The following is a 24,886-nucleotide window of genomic DNA, read 5'->3' as shown; positions in this document are numbered from 1 at the left end:
GCCACTCGGCCTCATGCGCAGCAGCCAATACACTGCCTCGGCCACTCGGCCTCATGCGCAGCAGCACGCTGCCTTACCACCTTGCTGCCGCGCTGCCTCGGCCACTCGGCCTCATGCGCAGCATCGCGCTGCAGCCAACACGCTGCCTTACCACCTTGCTGCCGCGCTGCCTCGACCTCATGCACGGCCAGCCCGCGCCAGCTCCTCGGCTGACGGCGCAACCGGCTCCTCAGCCCCATGCGCAGCAACACGCTGCCTCGGCCACTCGGCCTCATGCGCAGCATCGCGCTGCAGCCAGCACGCTGCCTCGGCCCCATGCGCGGCCAGCCCGCGCCAGCTCCTCGGCTGGCGGCGCAACCGACTCCTCAGCCCCATGCGCAGCCAACACGTTGCCTCGGCCTCATGCGCAGCCAGCCTGCTGTCTGCGCGCCTCAGTGCGCCTCTTGGCTCACGCCTACCTGCGCCGATCACCTCAGCCACACATTGCTAAGGTCCACCTCGGCGCGGCCGGACGGCCAGTCGTGTTCCTCGGCCGCATGGTGCCCGAGACCACGTCCTCGCGTCCTGCTCGCCTGCGTCGTGCTACTCGGTCGCATGGCCCTTGCGACCACGCCTGCGCGGTCTGCCTGCCTGCGTCGTGCTCCTCGGTCGCGTAATGCCCGAGACCACACCTGCGCCACCAGCCGCCTGCGTCGTGCTCCTTGGCTCCATGTTCCCGAGACAGACTAGTGCCGCCAGTACGCCCGCGTCGTGCCCCTCGGCTCCATAAACCCCGAGACACGTCTGCGCGGTTAGCCTGCCCGCGCCGGACTCCTCGGCCATATTCACCGCCGAGTCTGCTTTAGGGCAGCCCACCCACCTGGGTCTCGCGCCCTCAGTTGCAGCCTGCCTGCACCGAACACCTCTGCCGCTCGTTGCCAAGATCCACCTCGGCGCGGCCCGACCGCCTGTCGTGTTCCTCGGCCGCGTGGTGCCCGGGGCCGCGTCCTTGCGTCCTGCCCGCCTGCGTCATGCTACTCGGTCGCATGGCCCTTGCGACCACGCCTGCGCGGTCTGCCCGCCTGCGTCGTGCTCCTCGGTCGCGTAATGCCCGAGACCACACCTGCGCCGCCAGCCGCCTGCGTCGTGCTCCTTGGCTCCATGTTCCCAAGACAGACCTGCGCCGCCAGCCCGCTTGCGTCGTGTCCCTCGGCTCCATACCCCCCGAGACACACCTCCGCGGCCAGCCTGCCCGCGCCGAACTCCACGGCCCTATCCACCTGGTTCACGCCCTTCGGCCGTGGCTTGCCTACGCCGCACGCCTCGGCTCCACGCTTGCCGAGCCCACTACCTCGGTCGCAGCCTGCCTGCACCGAGCACCTCGACCACTCTCTGCCGGAATCCCACACCAGTGCGGTCAGCCCGCCTGGGTCTCACCCCTCGGTCGTGTAATGCCCGAGGCCCACCAGCTCGGTCGCGTAATGCCCGACGCTCACCCCTCGGTCGCGTAATGCCCGAGGCCGGTCTTTCCCCTCGGTCGCGTAATGCCCGAGGCCCACCAGCTCGGTCGCGTAATGCCCGACGCTCGCCAGCTCGGTCGCGTAATGCCCGACGCTCACCCCTCGGTCGTGTAATGCCCGAGGCCCACCAGCTCGGTCGCGTAATGCCCGACGCTCACCCCTCGGTCGCGTAATGCCCGAGGCCGGTCTTTCCCCTCGGTCGCGTAATGCCCAAGGCCCACCAGCTCGGTCGCGTAATGCCCGACGCTCGCCAGCTCGGTCGCGTAATGCCCGACGCTCACCCCTCGGTCGTGTAATGCCCGAGGCCCACCAGCTCGGTCGCGTAATGCCCGACGCTCACCCCTCGGTCGCGTAATGCCCGAGGCCGGTCTTTCCCCTCGGTCGCGTAATGCCCGAGGCCCACCAGCTCGGTCGCGTAATGCCCGACGCTCGCCAGCTCGGTCGCGTAATGCCCGACGCTCACCCCTCGATCGCGTAATGCCCAAGGCCCACCAGCTCGGTCGCGTAATGCCCGACGCTCAACCTACCTGAAATAAGAAGCCATGCATCGGACCCCCTGCATACAAGAACCGACGCATAGCTCCTTTCGGGGGGGGGGGCATATGATAGGGGTAGAAATGGCCATGACGTCAGCCGCGCCAGGTGGACGCACTACCCAAGGAAGGAAGCTTCAATGCCGAACTGATGGGAGCACGTCAACCGAGGCTCGCCCATACCCTGCGGCAGCTCGGTCCTCCACGCAGCCCCAGTGGCCATGTCAGATGCCACGCGGGGCACTGTCCTGCCCCTGCAAGCAGCCACATCAGGTAACATCAAACTCATCTATAAATACCCCTGAGCCCTAAGCAAAATGGGGGGACTCTGACACCCAGCACACGGAGGTTTCTCCTCCTCCTAAACCCCCTCCCCATCCCTCACTAACTAGATCGTCGGAGGGGTCGGGTCGAGCACCCCGACCCGACCTTTGTGCAGGAGCGACGCCTTTGGAGATCACCTGCCTTCGGAGATTCAGCGACCCGAGGGGTTCCCACTCCAGTTGACCACCGTCTTCCGGACCCGGACCAAGCCGTGACGGCCCCGAGGCCACGGCTGAACAGTTACTTGACGTAACAGATCCCATTTGCGATTCAATTCAAATTTAAATCGGAATCAAATCAGATTGAACTAGAATTGAATTGGCTTTATGGTTTATCGATTTTAGATTGAATCAAAATAAGTTTTGGGTGATCAATGGTTCTAAATTAAAAAAAAAAAGATAAATCGATCAATGCCTCTTTCATCGATAGTTTGAGAGTATTTGAGTCGAGATAATGATTCAATTGTAAAATATTTGAGTCGACATAATGATCCAATTGTAAAATATGAGTCTCAAATAAAAAAAAAAAATCTGAATGTCTCTAATCATTTTTCAAAGTGATATTATGATCAAATTTTAAAATAAATTTATAATTTTTTTATTATTTTAAATTATTTTTAATTAAAAAAATAAAAAAAAATTAGCAACCGAAACCGTTTACTCCGGAACCCGAAGCTCACACGTGGCCCAGGGAGTGCCTCTTGACTCATCTGCATCTATACCAACAGGAGACAGTCTCCGTTTGCCTCACGCCATCGGGCACGACCCACGCAGCTGATGTGGATCTTGTGGGGGCCGAATATTTGGGCCAATGACCATCGGCCCTTGCGCTCACCGCGTTTTCCTTGGGGAGCAGGTTACCACACTCCGCCCCCCGATACATTTGGGATCGGATCCGCTCCAATCACTATATACATGAAATATGATCGAACCGTTCTCGCATCAGTAATCTTAGTGGACGGCCATGATGTGCTAGGTGGAGGACTCGAACTATACCCGTCTCTTAACCAACCCCGACTCTTCTTCTTCGTCGTCTCCCTTCATCTTCTTATTCTTGCCGATCTCCCAAATGGAAACCCTATTTGATCCTCCCCATTTCCCGACTCTTTCCGTGCGCCCACCCTCACCGCCATGAGAAGGAGATCGTTCCACTCCACTTCTGTCGCATCTTCATCTTCCCCCCACCTCGATCCTCCTGCAAACCCTCACCCCCGCCAAACCCTAGATCGGATTCGGATCCTATGGCACCGAATCCGCGCGCTCCTTGAAGTCCTGTTGGCACTCCGTAAAATCGTTATCGCAACGTAGGTTGATTTCTTGTGTTAACTACTCTTCTCATTCAATTTGTAGGCTAAAAAGTTAAGGCTAATGTGTATGTCACATAGATACTTCATGTATATAATTGTGATGATTGAATGAATAGTACAACTTTGTTGTAACACAATGCAAACTTCTAAAGTTTGAAGTTCCTGTTCAAGTTCCAGCATTAACTGGGTCAAATGTGTTCCAGCTTTCCAATTTGTTGATCTTTCTTTTGGATATCTTGTCCGAATTGTTAGCTGCAGAAAGTAAAGATGACAAAGTGACGATTGTGTAGTACATCCTATTTTGGATATATGAAACCTTTGGCTGTGTTTTGCATAAAGATTGTTTGTTTTCAAAAAGTTTTGAACTCTTAGATATTTAAATTGTAGAAGAAATAGATAAGTTAAGACCAAATTGAAGACACGAAAATTAATCCAGATAACTTTTATTTTTATTTTAATAAACTATTTTTTTCAGACTGTAAGAATCCTTCCTGTATAACATTTGGCAAGAGTAACACAATCCTCCTTTGCTATCTTCATGCTTAAGTCAGAAAATTGTTTGAATTCTTACACTGCTGTTTTAATGGTGGGTAGAAGCTTGCCTCCATGAACCCTGCTACAGTTCGTTTCTGTCCACGGAATCTTATGGATCTTTGATCCAAAGTATAAACCTTTTCTTCTTTGTTTATGTTATTTCCATGACTCTTCTGTTGTTCTTCTTGCTTGGTTCACTTAATGTTGAATGACCTTTCAGGGCCCTGTTTTATGCTGCTTTAGTTAGCCCTCAGATTCTCTTTCAATATGCATGAAGGAAAGAAAGGAATCATATCATGGATGAAAAATCTATTGTTAGTACTTTGATCTGCTGATGGAATATTTTTACTTATCAACAGGACAGAGGTCCAGCTAAAAGGGAGATACCAAGGCCACAAAGATGGAATCAATGATGCCAGAAGCATGTGATGCAACCCCAGAAAGGTATCACCATGTGTAAACATTTCTTTGCTTACAAGATATGCTTTTGAGGTAGATCTATGGCATCAAACAAAGTTAATGCAAATTACCATGTTTTAGGAATGTGCAAACCTTATCTCATCTTTTTTGATGCTTTATCACAACTTTTAGATTGTGCATGAGTGTTGTACAAGATTAACACCAAGTGATAGACTAACTTTGTCTACTTTTGATTGCACATAGATCATCTTCTAACGAGTCTCATTGGTCGCCACAGAGCTCACAGTGACAAGGGAGCTAACATAAAGAATTCATGGTTTTGGAAGCATAAATTCTAAATTCAGAGCGCTTTGAACATACCCTAAAAGACTTGATTTGAACATGCATTAACAATTAATTGCATCTGCTTCTACTTGAAATGTCTTGTAGTATTCAGATGACACACTAATTAATACATACTTTAATCATTTTTAGAATGGTAGTATTATGACCACCAATCACTACATTAGCATTTCTCCTGAGTATTTAATAGACACTACTAATAAGTAATTATCAGATATGTTGAGATCACATATCTTGGAAATTTTATTTGACTAAATCAACTATATATTATGTGGCAGGATTATTGCTCTCCATTTGTACACTCAGCTACCAACACAAAGGACTTCTGGCTTTGCGTCCGAGGATTGATCGAAGGTAAGGAGCATAATTATCTAATCCAATCTTTTCTGGTGGTGCTATAAAGCTTCTTGTTGATGGAAATTGATGCAAGCACACAGAGCCATGTCTGATCACGGGCAATATGTACGAATGCTTGCCATGGTGGAAATGATAATGCTGCAACTATGTATGATTGCTGTGGAATGGCTGTGTCGGCAGAGAGAGAGAGAGAGAGAGAGAGAGAGGAGTAAACCTGGTCTTTTATTGCCTTGTGGTTGCTGGTGGACAAACGAGGACGGTGACGCAGGAATATGCTTGCACTCGCCGAGGAGTACGACGGCGAATAAAAGCCGCGTCTGTGGGGTCATTCGCCACGGCGGGAGTTCCCTCCAGTCCGACCAAGATGCGGCGCGGCTCACACGGGCGCGAGGAGAGTTGCGTCCGAGCATGAAGACTTCGCTACTCTTTCTCTGTTGTTGCACTAACTCTTTTCTTTTGTGAAACAAAAAGAGAATCTATTGATTCAACCCATCGGGGCAGAAAATGTTCTTCAAGGAGAGGTTATTGGGCGTCTTGTCGATGTCAGATTGAGATCGTCAGGAGGACGAGAGCTTTTTTTCTTTGGAGGACATCATAAAGATTACAGAGAAAACTTTGAGTTGATTACGCTACTAGGAGGCCCATTTTACGTAGATTTAAGATTCGGGAGAATATTTTTTCATCTTGATATAGTATTTTTCATTTTGATATGATAAATCTTACTGGGTGGGTATCCCTCGTCACTCTAGATTCCACGTGTCCATTTTTTATTTGAGGTTAGTTTATTTTCGTATTGTAAGTAATTATACTCTTAAATCAAGGCTTATATTCATAAAATTGTGATAGAAATTAATTTAAAAAATAATGTATACATTGCTTAGGATGTGTCGAATCGGGGCCTTATGGTTTGTTTCTGATTAACCGATGATTCTAACCCGACGATGGAGTTGCTCAGCAATTACGTCAGCACTAACGTAAATGTAAAGTGACGAAAGGTCTTCATATCTCGTCGTTATTACTAATTAGAACATTAAGATTATCGATAATATTAGGATAAATAGAATATTTCACTTTCGTAATTTTTTTTTTTACGGTGACATGACTACTCGGACACACTCAAGTCAACTCCTCACGTACAAAAGCCAAGCTTCCTTATGATAAAAAAAAACACCAAAAAAAACTTATTTTGATAACTGTTTCTTACATTATATTCTGATTCATGAGGTTGGTGTGAAATGAAGTGTGAGTTAGGTGGGCGGTAGCTCGCCTTGGTTGACCATAAAGTTATCTCTGATGCAGATGCAGGATTGAAGAGCTCTCTTTACTGCTCCTGTCAATAATAAATGCGTAGTTAGGCACACACCCACCAGGAGGAAGCCAAGAACATTAATCTTTGGCTATTTGATTCCCAGCAGGGCGGTCAATGAATCGGCTTTTGTTTGGTGCAAACAAAGTTTCTCTTGGATTGTCCTCTGTTCTTTCTACACTACTTGTAGATAAAGGTGAATGATGTGAGTTTCTATGGACTCTGTCGAGTTGACATCTTATGTATCTGTTCATTCCATGTGTCAATTTTTATTTATTTAGAGTTGTTTTATTTTCTCACATCAGAATTAATGTCAAAGATTTAATGCAACATGCAAAGCCTACTGCTAGAAGACATCATCATTCAGTGAAGACAACAGATTGACAGGGCATAAATGCATTCAGATATCTAAATGTTTTTCCTCCTAAAAAAATAATATTATTCAATGTGCTCAAACATTTAAAAGAAACTGAAATATCTTTCACTTAGAAAACCTCACAAATAGTTATCATTGTTCATCTCCTATTGCATGTCACAAGATTCTCAGTAGGAGAGTATCTATCACCTGCTGAAGACACACAAGTCAGATGTATTACAGAATGGAGGTGGATATGTCATTACAGAAGAAAAATATGGAAGTGGCACATCCATAATTGTTGTTAGGAACAGCTGATAGTGGACAGATGACAATGGAATTGCAAGAGATTAGACCCACCAATCTGTAGCTGCCTTTGAAATAATTGAATTGGATTAGGTATCGAAAGCAACTTGAGATGGTGATGTTGCATGAAAAATAATGAAGAGCCTGCAAGCAGGAAATATGCCCATTTAAGTAAAATGGTTTTCCATGTCCTGCAGAGAGCAAAACATCAAGTTCAGTGCTGGTGGGCCTGAAGAGATCACTACTGCAGAGAGAGAGAGAGAGAGAGAGAGAGAGAGAGAGAGAGAGAGAGAGGTGGTAAGGGAAAAGATCCTGATAATTGTTTGCCTCTTTGTCACATCAAAATGCAATTTTTTATCCTTCATTATTCCTGATTGGCTTTCCATTTTGCAGGACCATGCAGGTGCAGTACAGTGGAGAAGATGAAGTGCAGTAGCTGTTACAGGTGGCTTAGGATGGCCAGCCACCTAAAAGGGTGTAGTTTCTGCTTCAGGTTGCCTAATCATGTCTCATATTCCAATACTTCACCTTCAACAGTACCTCAAAGATAGCAGTTTTTAGGGTTCATTTCTTAGTCCTTTCACTATGTGGCTGTACTAAGAATGGATGACTGCATAGTTCATCACCATAATGCATGGATTTGGTGAGACTTCTTCTCATGGAATAAATGCAGTGGTCTCACTAACTACAATCCTGCCAGAAGATAAGTTATAATCAATCCTCAATTATGATGAAGATATTATACTGTCCTAAGAACTCCATGCAGCACCATCTGCAGCTAAAATGACACTGGTTTCTGATAGATTCTCTCAGCTTGGAAGCACATGAGAAGAGCAGAGCAGAGCACATACACTACATATTAGTTTAAGTAGCAATTCACCGGATCTCAGTCCTCAACTTAGCGTCCTCTTTCCGAAGCCAAAGATTCCTTCTCCTCCCCTTCTTCTTCCTCCTCTCTCTTTCTCTCTCCCTCAATCTGAGTTGAGGTGTGCGGTAGTGTTGGCAAATGGAAGAGAGGAGCTCAAAAGCAGCAAGTGCTGTTTGGGTTGACACCAAAAGCATCAGGGCTTTTCCCCTTTCCACCCTGGTTGATTGATTCTCCTTGACCACTCCTCTCCGTTGTGTTGCATGTTTCCTCTTGGCTTAGCTTATCCTTTCTTTATGCAATGATCTGTTGAGCTACTCTCTCTCTCTCTCTCTCTCAGGAAGAAGGTAGCAGGTATTCCTACACCACCTTCCCCCTGCTCCTCCTCCTCCTCCTCCTCTTATTCTTCTACCCACTGAGACATGAGCTACGTCAAGGCACCAACATGAGCCCACGAAGCATCGGACGCTGTTCCTTGTTGCTGTCTTCTGTCCTGCTGCTGTTTGAGCTGGTGTTGGGTCTGAACCAGGACGGAGTGCTGCTGCTACAGTTCAAGTACTCCGTCCTCTCCGACCCCCTCACCGCACTCGGGGACTGGAACTATGACGATGCTTCGCCGTGCTCATGGAATGGGGTCGTGTGCATGGGCTTGCCGGAGGAAAGCACTGGTGCTCAGGCATCAACCACTTCCAGGGTGATAGGCTTGGTTCTTCCCGATTCCCAGCTCGTGGGCAGCATTCCGCCGGAGCTTGGCCTCGTCGAGCACCTCCGCCACCTCGACCTCTCCGGAAACGCCCTCAACGGCACCCTCCCACCCTCCATGTTCAACGCGTCGGAGCTGCAGGTGTTGTCGTTGGCCGACAACGCGATTTCCGGCGAGTTCCCCGAGCTCGACGGCCGCATGAACGGCCTCCAGGTGCTGAATCTCTCCGGAAACGCGTTGGTGGGCGCAGTGCCGGCCGGTCTCGCTCTTCTTCCGAACCTCACCGTCGTCGCCCTCGCCGGTAATTACCTCTCCGGCGAGCTCCCGGGAGGCGGGTTGGGCCTGGTGGAGTACCTGGACTTGAGTTCCAACCTCATCAATGGTTCTCTGCCGCCGGATCTCGGCGGAAAAATGGTCCGGTACATGAACTTGTCTCACAACCGGATCGCCGGCGCGATCCCGCGGGAATTGACGTCGATAATTCCAGCCAATGCCACTGTGGACCTCGCATTCAATGATCTCACCGGAGAGATCCCACAGACCGAAGCTTTCGCCTCGCAGAAACCGACAGCGTTTGCCGGGAATCCTGATCTTTGCGGGAAGCCGCTCGACAATCTCTGCTCGATTCCTTCCACGTTTTCCGAGTCTCCTCCGGCCTTTGCGGCGATGCCCAAGAACGCGGCCGTGGGGACTTCCCCGTCCGACAGCGGGCACGGGCAGGGAGGCCTTCGACCGGCTGCAATTATCGCGATAGCCGTCGGAGATGTCATCGGAATCGGAATTCTCTTCGCAGTGTTTTACTATGTATTCCAAGTGAAGAAGAGGAATAGACTGCAGCATCAGCAGATGAAACGAGTCGGAGCCATTGGCGGGACGAAGGAACAGCCACCAACGTCCTCCAAATCCAAAGGCTTTGGTGGGCTCTCTTGCTGTTTAAGGAAGAAGGGCGACGAAGAAGACGACAGCGAAGAGACGTCGGAGTCCTCGGCCTCCTCCGAAACGGAAGCAGACGAGGAAGCACAGGAGAAGGGAGGCAAGGACGAGGGTGGCGGCAGAACACCAACCCAGCAGAAACAACAGGAGGCCACTCTTGTCACCGTCGACGGCGACACGGAGCTGGAGCTGGAGACTCTGCTCAAGGCCTCGGCCTACATACTCGGCGCCACCGGGTCCAGCATCGTCTACAAGGCGGTGCTTGTCGACGGCACCGCCCTGGCCGTCCGACGAATCGGCGAGAGCAGTGTCATCGACAAGCTGAAGGACTTCGATGCGCAGGTCCGCGGCATCGCCAGGTTCCGCCACCCCAACCTCCTCCGCTTGCGGGGATTCTACTGGGGCGCCGACGAGAAGCTCCTCATCCATGACTATGCCCCCAACGGCAGCATAGCCAACATCTCGTTTACCAGTAAGCCCCACGACCATTCCTCTCGATCTGTTCCTCGACACTACTTGACCCACCAACTCGGTGTACTCAACATGGTGCAATCATCATTCTCAGAGAAGCTCGGCTCGTCGCCGTTTCATCTCGGCTGGGAATCGCGGCTCAGAATAGCGAGAGGAGTGGCGCGCGGACTCGCATACCTCCACGAGAAGAAGGCCGTACATGGCAACATGAAACCAAGCAACATACTGTTGGACGCAGACATGGAGCCAAAGATCAGCGACTTCGGCCTCGATCGGCTCACGTCGGGGGGCGGCGGAGGCTACCGACTGGGCACGTCGTCCCGGCAATTCGGCAGCAACCGGTCGGTGCAGTCGCAGAGCAGCTTGCCGGACCTGTCGCCTCCGGCCGCAGGAGCCAGCCCGTGTGGGTCTTCCTCCGCTTTGGCAATCGCCTCCGCTGCTCCCTACCAGGCACCGGAGTCGCTGAAGAACCTGAAGCCCAGCGCCAAGTGGGACGTGTACGCCTTCGGGATGGTACTGTTGGAGCTGCTCGCAGGGAGGGTGTTGTCGGAGGTGGAGCTCGGCCAGTGGAACGCGGGGTTTGTGGCGGAGGAGAGGGGCAGGATGCTGAGAATGACCGACCCGGCGCTGAGGGGCGAGGTGGAGGGGAAGGAGGAGGCTATGCTGAGCTGCTTCAAGCTGGGGTTCGCTTGCTGTGCTGTGGCCCCTCAGAGGAGGCCGTCCATGAAGGACGCTGTTCAAGTGCTGGAGAAGATACCATCTTCTTCTTCCTCATGACTCTGACTTGCCATGAACCTTCTTCACTGTAACACGATACTGATTTGTTTGGGATGATGTGATGAAAGTTGAAGGAAAAGTTTCTCTTCTGCTAATTGTGTACTGTAATGCAATGCAAAGTATATTTTCTAGTAACAAGAGTTTCAACTCATCTTCCCATTCACTGTTTTGTTTAGGAAGACAGGATTGTTCTAATAATCCCTTCTAAGATCATATTGATTTTTTTAAAGGTATAAATAATATAGTGATTTAAATAGCAGTTAAATAATAATATTTAATTATATATGAATAAATTTTTGTACTTAATAATTGATCTCAAATCCAAATCCTAAAGGGTATTATTATCTCTAGACATTTGAATCCGTTAGTGCATTAATGTCAAGGTGTTACATCTTTGTGATGTATTCTATTTGACATAATAATTTTTTTTATTTTTAAAAATATAAATAATATTAATATAAATTAAATTATAATAATATAAACTCGTGAACTATTATGATGTCAGTAGTTCGAGTCAGCTTATCCGTTGGTAAGGATAATAACTGCGATAAGACTCGCGTGACGTCAGATGTCCCAAATAACATCTCACAGCACCTGATCAATGCAGATCGGAACACCGACCGAAGCACATTAACACCCTGCTCAAGCTCAATCCTTCACGCCACGCCAATACCAGTGTCGGACGCTACTAGCCTACCCCCTACAAGCGGGCAACTCAAGAAGTAGTAAGCTTCCCTATAAATACCGACTTGTTCATCGAGAAACAGGGAGGAAGATTCCCTAACCACTATCATCTGACTTGATCGTCGGAGGGGTCGGGCCGAGCACCCCGACCCAACCTTTGTGCAGGTGCGAAGCAGAAGGTCCCCGTCGGACGTGAAGGTGAGGAGTCCCTACCCGGAGGAAACAGCGACCCCGTCTCGACCACCGCATCAGACCACCTCGACGAATTCGAAAGCCGTCTCGGAAAGATCCCCCATCATCTAGACCTGAATCAAGTCACGTCGACCCCGAGGTCACGACTCAAAGATTGTTTCCATCAACATCCGTGAACTTAGCTGATACTACGATAACACCCATTTTAATAGTTTGATTTATAATTTATGATTTATCATTTATGGATGTCGATAAGATCTTTTTATTTAGTAAGGGATGGCATAACCTTAACGTTAATTATGAGGTTCAAATGAGAAAGAGTATATCAAGTGATGAAATACTTTGGAGAGTTAAAAATAAGCATAAATCCGAGGATACTCAAATAGATCAACCTTTCAAACTATTGTTGAATCCATGGATAAGAAGAGATGACCAAGCGAATTAAAACATTTTAGTAGCCAGAGAAAAAGAAAACATAAGTGATTCCCATAGTAAAAACAAGTGAAATGAAAGCAATCTAAACCGTAAAATGGGATTGTGGGAGAGCAACGTTGTGTTACCAGGCAAAGTGATTGCACCCTTAATGGCGTAAGTCCAATAGTCAAAAGCATCACTAGTTTACGCTCTAACACAAGTAACATGGGGCACATGGAATCCCATGCGAATTGACAAGAAATACTTTGCAAGGCTAAATACTCCTAGGTGATCTATAGCAAAGTAATACCATGAGAGAAAGATAAAAAGAACCTTAATTAGGGAGTGAAATGGAACATGAAACCATGAGATCCTAAGCAACAAATGAGTCGTGGTTAAAAGTGAAAGATCTTTTAAACCCGGAGCTAGTTGGTTATCCTTGAAATGCATTGAAGCACAACAGTTGACTAGACATCTATAAGGCACTACTTCAATGTGGGCCACGAGAGCAGTACCAAATCGAGGCAAATTTTAAATACTAGAGATGACCCAAAAATAAGAGAGATCAAGACTAACCAATGAGACGATAGGGAATAAGCTTCATCATCAAGAGGGAAACAACTTGGATCACCAGCTAAGGCTTTTAAATGATCACTCAGTTATAAATGAGGTAGGGGTGCCAAGACAACTATGAGATTTGCTTAAAAGCAGCTACCCTTGAAAGAGTGCGTAATAGCTCACTAATCGAGTGCTCTTGCATTGAAGATGAATGGAGCTAAATGATCTGCTGAAGTTATGAGATGTAAAACTGCATTAGTTAGAGAGCATTCCGCCTTAACACGAAGCACCCATGCAAGTAGGTGTGGATAAATTGAAAGTGAGAATGTCGACTAGAGTAACACAAACAATAGTGAGAATCCAATGCCTCTTAAGGATTCCTTCATAAGATTCATCCACGAGAGGGTGAGTTTCAAAAATGAAATGTCCAGGTGAATGACGATCATAATTATAATGGTCCTAAGGTAGCAAAATTTTTTATCGGGTAAGTTACAATCGCAGGAAGGGCATAACAATATAGGCACTATCTTAGAGAAATAGACATATCTATGAAGATGCAAATTGCTCGGATAGAAAAACCATATGAAACTTTATTTTTCCCTGAGATGAGATTGACTTCGGAAATTTTCTACCTAGCTTAGGTGGAAGGCAGAGAAGACATTCTCTCTGGGGCTTGAGTTATTAGTGGGATACCACTCTAGTAAAATTAGAATTCTAATATTATATTAAGATTTACGGGCTATGGGATATTCTTATATAGATAATTTTTATGGGGCATAAGCCTCTCAAAACATAATTGAGGCATCCAAAGGTTTCCTCAAGCCAAAAGAAGATTCACCCTTACTTGAAAAATTAGAATATATATATATATATATATATATATATATATATATATATATATATATATATATATGTATAATATGCAAATATTATATAATATGCAAATAGAAAGATGGCAGGGGGCAAACTGCAAAAGAAACCGAAACAAAAGGAGGGGGCGAAGAAGAGGTCGAGCGCCGGACATCGACTCGCTCCATCTCGAAATCATACACAGCAGCAGCAGAATGCAGGCGCTGCTACGCCCACCGGTTCGTTCCACCGCCGCCCAGCTGCTCCCGCTGGCCTCATCCTCCTCGCCCCCGCTTCCGCCTCGTCGTACCGGAACCCTCGGCTTCACTACCCCTCTGTACCATCGCCGCCCAGATCTCTCATCTGCTCCCTCCAAAACCCTATCCCCTTCCCCTGCCCTCGCTTTCCCTGTCTTCCCATCTCCTTTCCCCGAGCCTAAGCGCCGGATCTTGGTAAAAGCGGCCTCGAGTTTCCCTTCCTCCGATGAAGAATCCGAGAGGGCAAAGCTCGCGCAGGTCCCCCCCTCCATTTCTTTTCTTATTCCTATATCTGCCTCCATGTTTGATTTTAGACGACAATTATCGAACAAATATTAGATGTAAATTGCATATTACTATAGAATCAACTTCACATACTTTGTGGGTTTTGGAACAATAGATGTGTCGATGTGTTTGAAGATAACTATGATGGAGCTACTGGTTAATAACTTTAGGTGGTGAGATACATGCGCATATTGGTCAGATTATCTTTTTCATCTTTAAATATTCAAGACGAGAATACTTTGTTTTGATTAACCAATGTAGGATAGTGATAAACTTTCTTCTAGCCTATTGATCGGCAATTTAGAAGATTTAGGGTTTATATAATGAAGGTTAACTTTGGCATACAAAACAAAGAAATGAAGGTGTAGTCGATATAGATGTTAAAGGAATTTAGGAAATTTTTTGATGTTATGAATTTTTGAAGAAAAGGGAGATTGATGAATTTGTTGTATTAGCAGACATATGAATAAAGCTTGGTAAGATGAGGAGGAACCTTTATGGTGCATGTTGCTGGAGAATATCCCTTAGATTAAAAAGAGAATTCTGTAGAATGGTTGCTTTATGGTTGAACCTTTAGGTGATTAGGAGATAGTATGTTCAAGACAAAATTGTAACGAAGATGAGTATGTTAGAGTGCTACTAGAGATCATCGGTTAAAGATAAAGTGGGAAGATTCTTTAGGTTGGTAATGATGTTATATATCAAAGATGATTAAATGTCGCTATAAGGTGAAGTGAGACAATTTGGGTTAGAGGTGTTGGCTAAAGGGAAAACCAAAGGAAAATTTCATTCGAAGCAATAGAGAAGGCTATTGTGGCTCACATATCTCTTGATAGAGCTCAATGATGGTATGTAATCGACACAGAATAGTCATGAATGGTTGTTTAACTTTTCTGTTTGTGGATGTTGATGTTTGATTTTTAATGCAGGGTTTTCTTTGTATATTGCCTATGAGCTTTTGTCTGTGCTGGTTTGCAACTATTTTTCATTTGTTTGACTTAATTCTGCTTTATGTTGTCATCTAAAAGACTTTTTATCACCTTTTAATTTGGTCTAATGCGTGAGCAGGTCTCCAAGAGATTAGAGAACACCTCTAGATACTTTAAGCGGTTGGGAAGTCTAGGATTCTGGGGGCAGTTAGTGTGCACTGTTGTGGCTGCTGTTATTTTATCGTTCTCCACAGTTGTCACTGGGAAGATCACCTCACCGGTTACATTTTATACGACTGCTGGTGGTATTGCAGCTGCATTTATTTCTGTCTTCTGGTCATTTGGTTACATAAGACTATCAGATAGACTCCGGAGAACAGCTAATGAACCTGCAAAGGTTATCTCTCTCTCTCTCTCTCTCTCTCTCTCTCTCTCTCTATATATATATATATATATATATATATATATATATATATATATATATATATATATATATATATATATATATATATATATATATATATAAGCAAACTTTTGAGCACATACAGAGTTGTCATTTGATGTATTTCATGACATTTATACAACATATTGTTCCATATCTAGAAAGATTAGCTGTAAGGGGGCCTAGCTCATGTTAATTCAAATTCTAACCTAAAGTCAACTTGAGAAAAAGTATGAAGGTAACTCCAAATGACACCTGACTGTTCACCAATTGATGAAGCTTGAGGAAGTTTCTTTCCCTCTTGAAGCTTCAATCTAAAACACTAATTGTGATGAATAATTGGGTTAAGAGAGTGAGCTTTGGTACCAAAATAAGGTTTCTTCTCAGCAACCTCCATGATCAAGGTTTGAAGGTCCTTTTTTTATATTAGGTACCATCTCACTGCATATATCTTAACTATCAAGTATCAACCTAACAGAAGAGAGAAAAGAAAGATAGAGAAAAAGAGGAGAAAGAGAAGAAAAAAAGGGGAAAACAAAGAAGAGAAAGGATGAAAAGAATATGGAAATACATAGGCAAACCAAGTATAATGACTAAATCTATATTAACCAAGGAATAATTTTAAAGAAAGTTATTCTAAAATACATAAATTGTTTTATTAACTGAAATATGTTAAAAAAATTAATGCCAATATTTCTCTCAGTTCAATGATCCAGAATTTGATTAATGTAGTTTGTATTATAATTTTAAACATTTTATATAAATATTTTACATGTATGTTTCTATATACATTTGTTTGGTCCCATATTCCCATGTCTATATCTTAAATTTAAACTCTTCTCTACTTATATGTCCTTGATTAGATTAGTGGCCATGTCAACACCAAGATCTGTTTCTGTATCATGACACCTTTATGCTTGTATGAACCACATATCAATATATGATCGTGATCATTTTGGATAACCTTGTATGGGAATAAGGTTTGTATTTAATAACCTGACCTTATGATGGAACTAAAAAAATTATGATCGAACTTTTCATTTCAGCTGGGACACATTATCCTTGTTTGTTGTTTATACTTATACTGAGATTGTTTCTTTTGTTCTTCCCGAAACAAGTTAACAAACATGTAAAATAAGGAACAAAAGTAGAATCATTAAGAAGCCAACTAATGACAGTAAAATTATCTGGACCCTTTGGCTTGATTCTTCTGTTAGTTCATGTTGAAAATAAAAGGTCAATTTGCAGTTCTGGAAGTTATATATAGCTATTTAGGAATTAAATTGCAAGGTATTAATCAAGTTGCCTAGAATTTCTGTTAGATACTTATCCTGATTTTTTTTCCATGTTAAAGCTTTTTAAGCACATTGTGGTAAGTTAAATTTTAGACAAGATGTAGTTGTCTAATACTTGGAGGTGACGTAGGCTGTTGATGAAATTTAGGAGAATGAAGCAAAAGAGTATTAAGTACCTTCCTTTCATGCATGTCATTTTTTGTTTCGACGGAGCCTTGTTTTTCATCATTTGTGAATATGTATAGTGGAACTTGATCTGGAAAAGCTCTACAATGCTTGGTACTTGTGTTTTGATTGAATTTATGAAGCGTTATTTTGTGGTTATCATCCAGGCTCCTCCACGAGCTGACGTGGTAAAGACCTTAAAAAATGGTATAGTGTTAAATCTTCTGGGTATGGGTGCTGCAATTCTGGGCATGCAAGCAACCGTCGGTTTACTGGTTGCAAAGGCGCTTACTACCTCAGCGGTTCCTTACTACCAGGGGATATCCCCTGGTCAGAGTCCTGTGTTGGCCTTGGATGTGTTCCTAGTGCAGGTAAATCTGTGGCTTATACTTATTTTCTTGACAGCCTCTTCCTTGACTTACCTTATCTGTTAAACTCCACCTGCACGGTATCTCTTACAATTGAATTCATCTCTTATATCCATGTTTTCCGATGTCTTGTGAATAAACTATTATTGATACTTGTGAAGCTGCAGATGCAACTTTGTCTGTGCATTTACACGTATCTGACATGAAAATTCACTTAAATGCCTAATTTCAGGTAGATATAAGTTTTGTGTGACTAATCGAGAACCATTTTATTGTTTCTATGCAACTTCATACCTGCATTCTTTTTCTTGTCCTGATGTACATATACTTTTTCTTCCTCTTTTTTACGTACATGCCTTTTCTTGATGCTCCAAACATGTATATAGCTGGACATTCAGAAAGTGTTCTTTTAAACAACATACAGCTATTGAGCCAAACAAGGCTCAGTTGATGATATCTATATCACACATGTTATGTTGAGCATCAGTTTATTTGTTAAATCAAAACAACATATGCACAATGATGTTCTGCTTGGCTTATCCTGCTTTGCTCATGTTATGCTTGCTGTAACAGGCTTCAGCCAACACTATCCTTTCGCATTTCTTGGGGCTTGTCTTCTCATTGGAACTGCTGCGCGCGGTGACGCTGCCAAATCTGGAAGCTGTTCCCATACCCAAAGCTGCTTAGCTACTTAGCTAGTTTTCCAGCTCCGAAATAACGTAGTTGCCCCTTTAAATCAAGGTGCTGTTTGTTCACCTTGCTTGTGTGTTGATTAAATTGATGGATAGCTGCCTCTATTACATATCTGCAGTCCCGAGTTTGTGCCATCTAGAAGATAATCATGTGGTATAAACAGATTTAGAAATCATAGGCAAGGTGTCGACACAACCTTAACTATGGACTCTTCATATTAGGGTTATGAGAGGCAACCTCAAGAGAACTTTGGAACTTGCAGCGGGATTCGTCTTGATAATATAAAGAGATGTGTCATTTTTGTTCAGGGTTTGTGCCACTATGACCCAAGTATTGGAAAATATATCTAATAGTTGGCTCGATGTGTATGTAAGAGGATGAGGAGGAGTAGGTATGGTCTCTCATAGTCTTAAGCTTCCTGGCCCAGTTTGATAGTGCCAAGAGAATAAGGGAAAGGTAGGGGCCACTACTACAAGTATTGTGTTTATTAGTATGTGGGCTAAACGTTCCTTGGAACTTAGAACGAATATTAATTAAATAGGTGTTAATTTTGGCTTGGTCAGCCTACAGTGCTCACCTACTGAAATCGTTGTTCTTGTCCATATAGCATGCCTTGTTCTTGTTGTCCCTTTTAAGTTGTTCATTCAAGAGGTACGAGTGATATGCTTGGCTAAGTGTTCTTCCTTTGGCAGTGTACCTAATTCATGAATGATCCACATGTGTGTCCACCTTACATCACAGTAATCAAAATACAAGAGGGTTCGGTTGTATGGTATAGTTGAAGACTCGCATGTTAAATTATTAGAGTATTATAATATGAGGTGGAGAATTACTCGTATTGAAATAAAGAGGGTGGTATGGTAGAAGAGGATGGGGTGGGTTGAGACTTAGGGAAGGGATGGTGATACGTCTCCGCCTCAACCTAATCCAGTTCTTCAGTCAAAGTTGGGGAGAGAGTTTTGGATCAATTTGGCCGATGAGTTTCTTGATACGACACAGTAGAGCATAAAATGATGCAAGTTTTTTGTTTTGCTTTTGCAACCCTAAAGGCGGATTATGATTCTAGTATTCTGAGATGATCTAAGAAGGTTATTGTCTACTTTTCGTTGGATGCAGTGTGTGGTTGAAAGTCTTTATCCATCCTCTTTGTTTCTTGTCCTCAAGATTTTAGATTCAAGATCTATGTTTGCCAACTATGTTTTTTCCATGATTTTTTATACTTTATAGCTAGTAATCATTAATGAACGTGCAAAATGATTGATCTATCGATTGCTCTATTGACTCAAGATTTGATCAAGCTACTATCTAGTCCGGTTGTTGATAAAAATAGCTTAGGGGTAGAAGAAGTTTTTGTCACGATTGATTATTTTCGCTTAGCACAAACGGAACAGGAAGCGAGAAAAAGGTCCCAATCGATCAACATGTCATTTGTCCCGATGGATCGGATCGTCATCGGCTTGGCAGTGGGAATAATGAATGGGTTCGGTGGGAATTTATTTATGGTTGAACTGTTGGTTGTCATCAACTTCTAATTCCTAGAGATTTGGTGAGTTAAACCCTAATTGAAGACGTACTTAGCATAGACTGTTGGGTTGGTAAGGACACATCCATTCAATTAAACAATTTTAGGATCCTATGAATGCCAAAGTTCTATTTTGGGTTTATTATTCTGTAACATGATTAATCCAAGTACCATAAAGAAATCCCAAACATGCTTCACGATCCATTTAATAATCCGGAGAGGGTGGAATGATGAGGAGGATAAGTGGATTTGTCGCCGCTCCCTTTTTGTTCCCCATCACTTTTGTAGCACGATAAATCAAATAGAAAACGCCATCATTGAATATTCACCATATTCTTTTGCTGAAGATGACCGACATCTTAGCTTGTCGTTTAGCCCCCCCTTCTCTCTCTCTCTCTCTCTCTCTCTCTCTCTCTTTGCTGGAAAGCGAGCCGTCCGTTTGGAAGAAGTTAAACAGAAAAGGAATGGCATAGCAAATCCCGCCCTGACACGAATATTATTCGAAAGCCTCTTATCCTATTTGATCTCGTCCCCAAGTTTCAGTGTCACGCACACTTCGAATAGCACAATTATGCACCACACACGGCACATGTTTACTTGCGCGATTTGTTTACCTGATTCAGATACCCTTTATTTGATTTATAATAGATTTAAGATAGAACAATAGGTATATTAGATTTATTGTGATGACATGACCCCAACCCCACTCTCTTTAAACCCACACGTGGGTTTGACTACATTGGTCACCTGAACACGTGGAGGGAGGCGAGCAACTACGTGGGTCTCGCTACCGCGGGGAACGTGCGTTATCCTACGTTCTCCACGTGATTGCAGACGTAACAGACATCACTGTTATGCGTATCGGCATATGTACCTAAATCCGAATCCACATTTATTCTTCTGTCAGACGTACACCTACTTGTCTATTCGAATTCGTATCAAACAAGCTGCTAGCTGTGGAATTTGCGTTTACACGGGCACGTTTTCCTTGTCGCTGCTTCAAATCGATGCATATCATGATGTTGCTCGACGACAGCTTTACAAATGGTGCCATGATTGCTTCCTTCCATTGCCACCGTCCTCACCTTTTTATCTTGAACTCGAGTAAATGATGTACGGTTCCCCAATTTATGTGGGTAGAATCGACTCGAACACTCTAGACAACAATTTGTCATCTCAATCCGATATTAGGACAAAATTTCTGAATCAAAATCGTACTCATACTATCTAAAAATCCAATCATAAATATAAACCAAATCCAACTTGACCATATACGGACGCAAGTTTTTAAGTTTATAGAAAAAAGAAAAACAAATAGAAGGGAATCATAGAATTTTGGTTTAAATTATTGTATGCGGCGCTATCAAGAACACTAAATCACGCGTGAAACCTATGGGTAACGTGGCTTTTAGCAGGACCTATAATATGTTGTGACTAGGCATGCCACAACAGAGACGTCGACGGACTCTAACACTCCAAAATTAGACCTAAAACCATGATCTAACTCAGCCAAAGAGGAATCCGGAATCATACGCGAGGCCCTGGCCGCGTGAGTTAATATCGGATTCGGTTCTAACTCAACCTGGAACCTGAGGCAAGTGTTAATGTCGGGTCGGGTACGAGCCCGGACTGAAGACCCGATTTATGGCTCATGCACACACGTGGAGGTTGGAGGTCGCCTGCCGAGGAAGCAGGCATATCAAGCGGTGTTGGGAAACGCTCCGTTCCGTAAACAAACCTAGCGCCGTTGGAGTTTGTTTTTCTTGGTGGTTGGGGAGAGAGACGCCGTGACAATACTCCGTCTCGTCCTTAACTACAACTTTGTTCCCAACCGCCCGACCTTCCCACACCCACCGCCTCATCCTCGCGTCTCTCTCTCGCAGAAGGTCCGATCGCATCGCAACGTTGCGTGCAACCGTTTCAGAAGACGTCGCGAGAGTCAACTAAAGCGACGCCGTATGGAGTAATTTGAATCGAAGGTAAAAAAGCAGCCAACGGCCTTCGCGTACCTTTTGTGCCGTGCATCTTATTGTTGGGGAGTCTGGGACGGGGAAACGCGATCTGCATCGCCGGTACGACCTTCTGCGGCGGAGGCAGGCAGCGTTTAGTCAGTTTTGGAAATAACAGCAGCAGAGAGATGGAAGGAAACTGGTAACTATTCTTACCTCGCCGCGACCGCTCTTGTGGTCGGAGGATATGGGACCCAGCGGCGTTCCGAATGAGAAAATGCAGGCGCCACGTGTAACTGCGAAACGTATGAAATGTGGTGGTTGATGTAGGAAAAGAGGCGCCAAAAGTGATGGGGGGCGACAGCTGTACTCAATCGAACCGCCTTCCCGATGAAGAGTGATGAGGCGGTCGGGTGTGTGTAACGTCCTATAACCGGTTACTCCCGGTCGCCTCGCGATTCCCTCTCTCATCTATATAATCCCACCCCGTCTCTTCGCCTTCCGTGCTCGTATTTTTCCTATTCCGCCCTTGCCTTCTAACTCTCAGCAGGAGGGGGCGAATCACATACCTTTGTTCCTCGATCCTGTCGTTAGGAGTTTGGGCTGTTGGTCCAAGGATATCGGCGACGGCGAGTTCAGTGGTTGGGCGGAGCAAGGGGATGGATCGGACGAAGGGGTCGTGGAGCACAGAGGAGGACGAGGCGCTGCGGCGGTTGGTGGAGCGGCACGGGCCGAGGAACTGGACTCTAATCGGTCGGTCCATTCCCGGGCGGTCCGGCAAGTCGTGCCGCCTCCGATGGTGCAACCAGCTTTCGCCTCAGGTGGAGCACCGCCCTTTCACGCCCGAGGAAGACGAGACCATTATCCGCGCCCATCGTCGGTTCGGCAACAAGTGGGCCACCATCGCCCGCCTCCTCTCTGGACGCACCGACAACGCCATTAAGAACCACTGGAACTCCACCCTCAGACGCAGGTGCGCACCATCCGTCCCCGCCGCCTCGGTGGTTGACCGCGAGGGCGAGACGACGGCACAGCCACCGAAGAGGTCTAGCGGCGAAGGGCCGGTGCTCGCGTCGACGAGCCCGGCCGGGTCGGAGTTGAGTGACTCCAGCCAGCACAGTGCAGCCAAGGCGACTCATGTCGACCGTCCGGTTCCCATAACCGGCGACATCAGGGTTCGTCCTTCCCCGTCTTCCTCTTACCCCATCAGCCAGCAGCATGACCTACGTCTCGAGGCCCAGTCTTCCGTTGCCGAGGACGATCTCCTGACATCCCTGACTCTATCGCTCCCCGGTTCGGATCGAATCGGCACATCCAACCGGCACCACACCAGCAGCGAGAATCAGCTCGAAGCGCTGCCACCGACATGGCGCTCTGAGAATCCAGGTGACGATCGGGCGCGGGATCCACCGTTCCAGTTCAGCGCCGAGTTACTGGCAGTTATGCAAGATATGATCCGCAGCGAGGTGAGCAGCTACATGTCTGCGCGCAGCCGCTCCGGAGGCGACCATTCGCGACCCGCCCTGGAACGGATCGGCCTAGTCAAAGATCGATTAGATTAGTCCTCAGACAACTGTAATCGCTTACCCTTTTCGATTTCATTATGCAAGACAACTTGAATAAAGAAAATTTAAAAAGGGAATTTAATTAAAATGGCCTTCAACTTGCGGACTCTCTTTTAGGTTTCAGTTTCATCGACTCCAGACGGTCACTTGGGACGCGTGGCATCATCCTGGCCATCCGTATGTGGAATTATGTATGTACGGATAATAATAAATGATTGCACAGGTTTAAACGCGTACCACGAGAAAAGGTGTCGGACAGATGATGTGGGGTTGTATGGTCTCCACCGTTGGACCGTCGCAATCCGAAGCCAGTAAACGGATTAGGTGAAGAGTCGAAGGAGTTCGTCCAGGGTTGACCATGTCACCGAAGCAACGCTAATCTGCCAACGAATAAATAGTAATGGCGCATCCGCTCCGACAAAGACATTTTTTGAATACGTAGGAACGACAGGCCATCAACACGAAATATGGGGACATGGAAGATACAAGTACTTACGAAACAACGACATTATTCTTGGTTTGGCAGCAACAAGCAGTCGAACTCGCTGTCCATTCGACATCTCGTCTAGAAGAAGATGCTCATTGTAAAACTACCAACGAAAAAAGTAGGATTCAATTACTTGAATAACGATTTCACTTGTATCATTAACGAATCAATCTTTATATTTACTTGCAAACCTCGAATGCATGAATGAGATGCTTCTTTGGCAAAGAATTGTGAAGGAATAGCCGTTCTGATAGATCCTTCGGAGGTTTGTGCAGGCGGCACACATCAAGTGATGCTAACCCCTACTTGGCATCAGATTTATCCATCAATACGCAGAAAGAAAAAAACATCTCTAGTTTTTCTACAAAAACCTGCATATGAAAAGCTGTCATGGAAAGTCTAAAATCTCTACCAATTTGTCTTTTGATAAGGGAAAAAGAATACTAAGTTTTCAGCATTACAAGGATCAGGAGAACAGGCATCACCTTCAAAAGAACACCAAATGCAGGCACATAACGAGTAAAACCATTTGCTACAATATACATGTGTAAACCCTTCTTATGATTTCTGTGCATAACATTCTTGGAGTCTCACAACCTTAAGCAGAAAAGCATCATGATATGTATTGCAAACAGATTGCATTAGATGGCCTGTACTCAACAAAGATTAACGTATTTGCTGCAAAAACAGTAGCCTGCAATTATGTTAAAAGCATGAATTCCCAACCAGCAGCCAGCTTTAATTTCAAGCATAATATGTACCCTGGTTAAATAAGTTATTATCGTAAATGATATATGGAGTTTTGATTCCTTAACTTCGTTTCCATACCCTTTCTATACCATAGATCATAACCTATGAGGAATCATTCACGGAATACTCATGCAGGAGAAGTTATTTATATTTATATCCTTCATATAATAAGCCTTAATGATGGAGCAGTTTATCTGAAAACACTTTCTTAATAACTTTATATTTTTATTTCTAAATTCAGTAGAAGCATTGGAATCTTATCTTTCAAAATTTCCAAACCTATTTTGTCTCCAGTAAATGGAAATAATAGCTGATATTATCTGAATAGATACTGATGCCCAGATGTTATCTGAAATACTATTTAATCACTCCTCTTAGAGCATAAATTTTTTTTCAAATAATGTCCAAATTTCAAGGGTTTCCATCAGTAAGAACAGCTAATATGAACATG

At 45.1% G+C, this 24,886-nt stretch overlaps 3 protein-coding genes and 1 long non-coding RNA gene across 5 annotated transcripts; all 4 read left to right on the top strand.

The window, feature by feature from the left end:
• Positions 1–3,366: 3,366 nt before the first annotated feature.
• On the top strand, positions 3,367–5,947 carry LOC108952334 (uncharacterized). Of its 2 annotated transcripts, XR_010494982.1 has the most exons (4): positions 3,367–3,659; positions 4,556–4,640; positions 5,237–5,312; positions 5,396–5,947. It is a non-coding gene; the product is annotated as an uncharacterized LOC108952334 (long non-coding RNA). The 2 variants fall into 2 exon arrangements; XR_001977135.2 differs by having other exon boundaries at positions 3,374–3,659; positions 5,237–5,947.
• A 2,108-nt stretch (positions 5,948–8,055) lies between these two features.
• On the top strand, positions 8,056–11,182 carry LOC135633785 (probable LRR receptor-like serine/threonine-protein kinase At4g37250). Its single transcript, XM_065143692.1, has 2 exons — positions 8,056–10,255; positions 10,349–11,182. The coding sequence occupies exons 1-2, from the start codon at positions 8,593–8,595 to the stop codon at positions 11,029–11,031; spliced, it is 2,346 nt and encodes a 781-aa protein (XP_064999764.1). The 5' UTR covers positions 8,056–8,592; the 3' UTR covers positions 11,032–11,182.
• Positions 11,183–13,858: 2,676 nt separating this feature from the next.
• Positions 13,859–18,296, top strand: LOC135633789 (protein TIC 21, chloroplastic-like). The gene is made up of 4 exons (XM_065143701.1): positions 13,859–14,243; positions 15,339–15,596; positions 17,269–17,472; positions 18,043–18,296. Exons 1-4 carry the CDS (start codon positions 13,944–13,946, stop codon positions 18,154–18,156), a joined length of 876 nt encoding a protein of 291 aa, XP_064999773.1. The 5' UTR covers positions 13,859–13,943; the 3' UTR covers positions 18,157–18,296.
• Positions 18,297–22,111: 3,815 nt separating this feature from the next.
• Positions 22,112–23,296, top strand: LOC103979987 (transcription factor MYB44). The gene has a single exon (XM_009396268.3). The coding sequence runs from the start codon at positions 22,293–22,295 to the stop codon at positions 23,193–23,195; it is 903 nt and encodes a 300-aa protein (XP_009394543.3). The 5' UTR covers positions 22,112–22,292; the 3' UTR covers positions 23,196–23,296.
• The last annotated feature ends 1,590 nt before the right edge of the window (positions 23,297–24,886 follow it).

The sequence above is a fragment of the Musa acuminata genome, chromosome BXJ3-3 (genome assembly GCF_036884655.1).
Source record: "Musa acuminata AAA Group cultivar baxijiao chromosome BXJ3-3, Cavendish_Baxijiao_AAA, whole genome shotgun sequence".
NCBI classification, from domain to species: domain Eukaryota; kingdom Viridiplantae; phylum Streptophyta; class Magnoliopsida; order Zingiberales; family Musaceae; genus Musa; species Musa acuminata.
This window is presented reverse-complemented; position numbering and strand designations above follow the sequence as displayed.

Bases quoted from the DNA above. Each gene is read 5' to 3' on its own strand.
- LOC103979987 (XM_009396268.3), top strand. From the start codon at position 22,293: ATGGATCGGACGAAGGGGTCGTGGAGCACAGAGGAGGACGAGGCGCTG.
- LOC135633789 (XM_065143701.1), top strand. From the start codon at position 13,944: ATGCAGGCGCTGCTACGCCCACCGGTTCGTTCCACCGCCGCCCAGCTG. The intron at 14,244-15,338 runs GTCCCCCCCTCC...ATGCGTGAGCAG, and splicing joins AGAGGGCAAAGCTCGCGCAG to GTCTCCAAGAGATTAGAGAA. The intron at 15,597-17,268 runs GTTATCTCTCTC...GTTATCATCCAG, and splicing joins CAGCTAATGAACCTGCAAAG to GCTCCTCCACGAGCTGACGT.
- LOC135633785 (XM_065143692.1), top strand. From the start codon at position 8,593: ATGAGCCCACGAAGCATCGGACGCTGTTCCTTGTTGCTGTCTTCTGTC. The intron at 10,256-10,348 runs GTAAGCCCCACG...CATCATTCTCAG, and splicing joins AGCCAACATCTCGTTTACCA to AGAAGCTCGGCTCGTCGCCG.